We start from the raw sequence: 6,301 nt of genomic DNA on the forward strand, positions 1-6,301 counted from the left end.
TAAAGATTGATTGAAGAAACTGCACATCCTCATGGAGATTGATAGTTGTTGTTTATGCGACCAACATGTAGAAAAACTTCCTTACATATCTTCGTTGAGTATATTCAGTGAACACGTGGTAATAGAATTGCAGTCCTACAGTGGGCTAGAATGAAAAGTCCAATTGAGAAACTCCACCAAGTGTTAAGATAAAGAGCAAGCAGTGGAAACAATTTCAAGAGGAGATCCTTGCAACAATATGGGGTGTTGTGATCTATCAATATTTGGAGAGCAAGAAACTAAACACTGTATAGAGGAATTACTGTAAATAATGAATCAACAATGGCACAAATTAAGAAAAAATTTGTAGAGAGGCTAAAAGTACAAAGAATCTCTAAAAAGGTCAGAGATAAACTCAGAGATTTTTCTTGTAGCTAGTTGATTGTTGGATGCATAATACTCAAATACGAGAGAAAATTGACAGACCGCTTCAAATATATGTTTCAGACATAATTGTAGGAATACTATTTCCCTTATATTTACCATTTTAAACTTTTTTAATCAATTTTTTTTAAAATAGAATTCTCCTATTAAGTATTGAAAAATAGAACTCATGTTAGAACTTGTAATACTTTAATCTTATATTTATGTGTTTTCTCCAACTTTTTACTGTCCAAACATCTCTTAGGCGCAGGCCCAAGCCCAATGTTCTAGATATCCTATAAGCATCTAAAACAACGTGGCGTATGACACATTCTCCCATCAAAAGCATTGTCACGCGTCTTTCCCGGAGGCAGTAGAAGAGTCCTTGCCGGTCGCCGGAGATATTCACGCCAAAAATTCCTTGCCTTTTCATGCTCTAAACAATCATCTGTGGTCAGATCTCTTCCCAACCATGGTATAAATGGAAAAAAAATATCTTTGGTTAATCTCCGTTTCGTTTATCTTTGATTGTATTACCTGTTTTTCATTGTATTACTTCCATATACTGTCATATAACTATATTGTTTAGCCACATTAAAGACTAGTTGATTGATTTCCTTGTGTAAAAAAGTATCAATTTTAATTATTTTTTTCTTAATTTGCTTTTTCGTTGATTTGCTCTTGTTGTATCTATGGTAAACTAAGGGATTTTACTCAAACAGTTTTTTTTTCTTGTTTGCATTTCTTTTTTTGAATTGAAGATTTGAAAAATATTGTTACACTTTTTCTAAGTAATTTTAGGGCATGGTCATTGTGGAACAGGTTAGTTGAATGGCTGATGGTTGCTTCTGTTGTTGTTGTTTTACTGTGAAATAGCACATGAGAAGAAGGGGTAAAAGAGAGGGGTATGGTAGATGGAGTGCAATAAAGATGATGCTTTAAGGGCTAAAGAAATTGCTGAGAGGAAATTCTCGGATAAGGATTTTTTGGGCGCGAAAAAGTTTGCTTTAAAGGCCCAGAATCTGAATCCTGGACTTGAAGGTATTAGTCAAATGTTGGCAACACTCGGTGTTCATATTGCTGCTGAGAACAAAGTTAATGGTGAAGGAAATTTTTATGGAATCCTTGGTGTTAGTCCAAGAGCTGATGATGAGGCTATAAGGAAACAGTATAGGAAACTGGCCCTCATGCTTCATCCTGATAAGAACAAGTCAATAGGGGCGGAAGCTGCGTTTAAGCATGTTTCAGAAGCATGGAGCTTGTTGTCTGATAAAAACAAGAAAACAGTGTATGACAATAGAAATGCGAGTGTCTTGCAGCAGAGAATCCGGGCTGAAAATGTGGATTCTTCTCAACAATCTACACAGAATAGTTTTCACAAATTTGCAAAGAATACTGCTTCACGAGTGAGGCCTCCAAAGAGTAGTACCAGTAAAAAGAGTTCTTCATCAGGAACAAAGGACCGTGGTACCTTTTGGACTGTTTGCTATCGGTGCAAGATGCAGTATGAGTATATGAGGATGTACCTTAACCATAATCTTCTGTGTCCCAATTGTCATGAGGCCTTCTTTGCTGTTGAAACAACACCACCATCCAATGGCTCAAAGAAGTCTACTGAGTGCGATTATTCTCAACAGCCAGAAAACACATTTCACCAGGGAATGAGAAAGGGTGCACCAACTACAGGAAGAAACAGTTCAAGCACTCCAAATTTTGTGTCTTCTGTGGTCAATAACACTGACTCACCTGATCACAATAACTTCCAGTGGAGCCCATTTTCCCAAACCGCTGGGCATGCATCTGCTGCACAAGCAGCTAATATGGTACAACAAGCGTATCAGAAAGTAAAACGAGAGCGTCAAGAAGCACAGACAGCGACGAAAAGAGAGGCGGCGTTAAAAAGGAAAAATCATTCGTCCAAACGACCAAGTGCAGCTTTATCAGCTGGACAGTTTAATGCTTTCAAGAGGAAAAAAGGCATAAATGACCCCAGTACAAGTAGGCTCAGGCATAGCTGGGAATCAGATGGAGGCAGCACAGCAAGCCCAGCTGAAGTTGGGCGGAGTAATAGAGAAAGGGTTAAGTTGAATGTCGCTAACCAGTTGAGTGATGCAAGGGAGGTATCCTACAATGATGTCAAACATTTGCTGATGGAGAAGGCCAAGAAAGAAATATTGAAAAACCTAAGCGAACGGGGCTCAGCTACTTCGACGACATCTATGTCTTCAAGGGGGGTAATTTTAACCAAGGAAGCCAACGAGAGAAAAAATGAAGAAAATCATGTCTCGAAATTTGATGTCAGAGAGGATCATGATGCAGCTCGTGAACAATTTACAACTGAAACCAAAGTCTTTGCAAATAGGTCTAGTTCTGAAACTTTTGACAACTATTTAGATAATGAACCTGCTGGGTGTATGTTGATAGATGTTCCAGATTCAGATTATCACAATTTTGATAGCGATCGAATAGAAAGTTGTTTTGGACCTAACCAGGTGTGGGCTGCATATGATGACAGTGATGGGATGCCTCGACATTATGCCCTGATTCTCAAGGTGGTTTCTCTAAATCCTTTCAAGGCCAGAGTTAGTTGGTTAAATTCAAATAACAGTGGAACCGGTTCACTAAACTCTGTCAATTCCGGTGCTCCTAAAACATGTGGAGATTTCAGAAGAGGCAGGCATGAAATTAGAACCTCTGTTAACTGCTTCTCACACAAGGTCAGATGGACAAAAGGTCCTGGTGATACAATTCAAATATTTCCTAGAAAGGGGGAGGTCTGGGCTTTATATAGAAACTGGTCTTCAGAATGGAATGAGTCCACAGAGGATGATGTAATACACAAATATGATTTGATTGAAGTACTTGAAGATTTTAATGAGGAAGTTGTGGTAGTTACTTCTCTCGTCAAAGTTGCTGGCTTCAAGTCAGTGTTCCACAAGCATTTGAACCCCAGGGAAATAAGAAAAATTCCTAAGGAAGAAATGTATCGATTTTCTCATGAGATTTCATCGTTCTTGCTTACTGGAAAAGAAGCCCCAAACGCTCCCAAGGGTTTTCGAGAATTGGATCCAGCAGCTATGCCTGGAGAGCTTCTTGAAGTAATACAAGACATAGAAGAAATTGAATGCATGGATCCCGAAGGAAGCAGGGAAGAAAATGCAATTGGTGGTACAGAAGCAAGGAGTAGCAGTTTGATGGAAGAAACTTGCAGATCCATGGAAGATAAGGAAGTTATAATATTAGATTCCTGATATACTAGGATATTTTTATAATAGCGTTCGTCAACTTTTTGAAGCAAATGGTTGATGAAAGATATCTTAGTGTAGCTTCCATGAGTTCACTCCCTGTTGAGATTCTACTTTTGCTTGATATATCTTCAATACCTACAATTCAAAGTAGAACTTGTCTACTAATCAAAGGTAGACATGATTCTTGATATTTCAAGCTTCTAAGGGGCAGGAGATTAGGATGTAACTAATGTTTATTAGGATCTTATTTCATGTATAAATGAGATGAGGTTATGTATGCTCACATGACAAGCTGATTTATGGTACATTTCAAAAGCTTATCTTCATTGGTCTGTTGCTCATTAGTAATTCATCGAAGATTTGATATTAGCGGTTTGCCTTTAACCTTCTGATGTTCCTCTGGTCTGTTGACATTCTCTGTGAATTTTCAGTGGTTGGTTCATTGTTATCACCCTAGATTTGATGTTAGGGTTTTGCCTTTTGTTTTCTGTTCTTCATCTAGTCCGTTGACGTCTCTCTGTTGTTTACACTTTGGTTGCTTTAATTGCATTGTTGCTGTCCTTGTTCGAGCACTATCCTGCTGTTTGCAGTTTTCTTTTTTTTTCCTGGCAGGAGTTGCAGTTGTTTTGGTTTTAACTGCAGGGTTTTGGCATTTAAAAGATATTGCCATGGTATTCTCTGTTTGGCATATATTGAACTTTCCTTTACCTCCTAAGATGCAAATAAGAGTGGGTTCTTGTATTTACTTGTGTAGTTAATCTCATTCATGGCAGCCAGCTTCTATTTCTTCTCATTTTACTGAAGTCCAAATATATTTTTTGATAAGTAAGAGGATTTCATTAAGATCATCCAGGGAATGCAGAAATTACATTTTATTGAAATCTAATTCTTGTTTGCCATTTCAACTTGGAAGTAATGAATGCCAGTGTTACTCTCTGTTAGATGAGACTGTCAATTTCATTGTTGCTATTGGATGGTTGATGTATTGACAAACCATTAATATGTTTGAGAGGCCCATGACTTGTGATCTTGGCTGTGTTATTAAGTAAATGCCTGTGTTTTCTTTTTCTTTCTTTTCCTGCTGATTCAACCATCATATCACGGTAATATAGGCAATTCCTATCTGTTGACATTAAGTGGTAATCATGTTATTTATGTGTACAAACTACAAGTGGTGTAGCGGATGAGGCTGTTCTTCCCTTAACCAACAGTTTTGGGTTAGAGTCTTGGGTATTAAAAAATATTTGGTAGGAAGGGCTTTCCTCTGATTGGGGTTCTACACAACGTAAATTCAGAATAGTTAGGCTTTAATGCGGATACTGAATGAAATTTTTTTTAATAAAGTGACATGTTTATGAGGATTTATATATCTGACCTAAATTTGAATGATATTGATGCATAGTTATTTATTGTATTGTTTGTTGAAGAATTTTTTTTTAGATATTAGCTACTATCCACGGTGGATAAGAAAATTACACAATTAACTCATACTTAAAAATACATATTTCTTTTAATTTATTCAAATATCATTAAATATTTAAATAAATAAAAAACAAAAAGAGTATTATATTGTATGTTTGATTCTAAATTAAATTATATGAGTATTTTTAGGATTCTTACTTGACTTGTCAAAAATAAGAAATATTTTTTCAAAGCTTTCTTTGTTCTCATTATTTTCACGTTTGTTTTCCATCAACACCATCAAAGTAATTGACATACACAATTGAAGCAATTTGATACATATCATCAATGATAACTTTTTATTCATTTTTTTCCTTTTTCAGAATCTAGACTAGTTAATCTCATAAAAAAGTTATTCATAACTTATTATTATTATTATTTTAAATCCAAATTAGACCATCTAGAGCTTTATTGTATTCATAACTTATTAAGAGCATGTTTGGTATTACTGCAGAAAATTGTTTATTTTTAGAAGCATTTTTTTCAAATGGCTTTTTAAAAAAATGCTTTAAAAGTAATTTGTATTTGACTAATTCATTTGAAAAGTGTTTTTGATAAACAAATTGTGTTTGACTAATCTTTTTAAAAAAATGCTTTTGAGAGTCAAATTACGAAAAAGGGTATGTTCAATGTGCTTTTAATAGTAATATTATTTTATAGAGAGAAACTATTTTACATATCTATTACAAAAAAAATTAATTATTTAATTAAATTAAAATTTACATATTCATAAATTTAAAAACCATTCCACAAATTAAATCACTATATACGAAAATTCACCACAAAAATAAATAAAGTTTTTCATATTTTTAATCCTAGAAAAATATTGTTGTTACCTTTTTCTAGTTCTATAAAATAAAAGGTAAAAAATATATATATAATATAAAATATAAATAATAATATATAGACATAAAATAAAAATTTATTATACAAAAATAAAGAATAAAAAAAAATTCTTGAATGAAATTTAACCAAATTTATGCGATATGCTAATTAATTAATAAGGGATATATTGGTAAATGTGTATATATGGAAGGGATATTTTAGTCTTTAAAAAAATTAATTTTCTGCTTCTACTTCTGCTTTTTTTAAGAAGCAGAAACTTTTAGCTTCTTCCCAACAACAGAAAAACTGCTTCTGCTTCCATTTAAAAGCAGTTTTAAGAATTTGTCAACACTGAATTTTTCAAA

General features: G+C 34.2%; 1 protein-coding gene across 1 annotated transcript; it reads left to right on the forward strand.

Moving 5' to 3' along the window:
* Positions 1-654: 654 nt before the first annotated feature.
* On the forward strand, positions 655-3,976 carry LOC125877145 (uncharacterized). The gene is made up of 2 exons (XM_049558480.1): positions 655-877; positions 1,225-3,976. Exon 2 carries the CDS (start codon positions 1,317-1,319, stop codon positions 3,651-3,653), a length of 2,337 nt encoding a protein of 778 aa, XP_049414437.1. The 5' UTR covers positions 655-877; positions 1,225-1,316; the 3' UTR covers positions 3,654-3,976.
* Positions 3,977-6,301: the final 2,325 nt, after the last annotated feature.

The sequence above is a fragment of the Solanum stenotomum genome, chromosome 1, assembly GCF_019186545.1.
Source record: "Solanum stenotomum isolate F172 chromosome 1, ASM1918654v1, whole genome shotgun sequence".
NCBI classification, from domain to species: Eukaryota; Viridiplantae; Streptophyta; class Magnoliopsida; order Solanales; family Solanaceae; genus Solanum; species Solanum stenotomum.

Bases quoted from the DNA above. Each gene is read 5' to 3' on its own strand.
- LOC125877145 (XM_049558480.1), top strand. From the start codon at position 1,317: ATGGAGTGCAATAAAGATGATGCTTTAAGGGCTAAAGAAATTGCTGAG.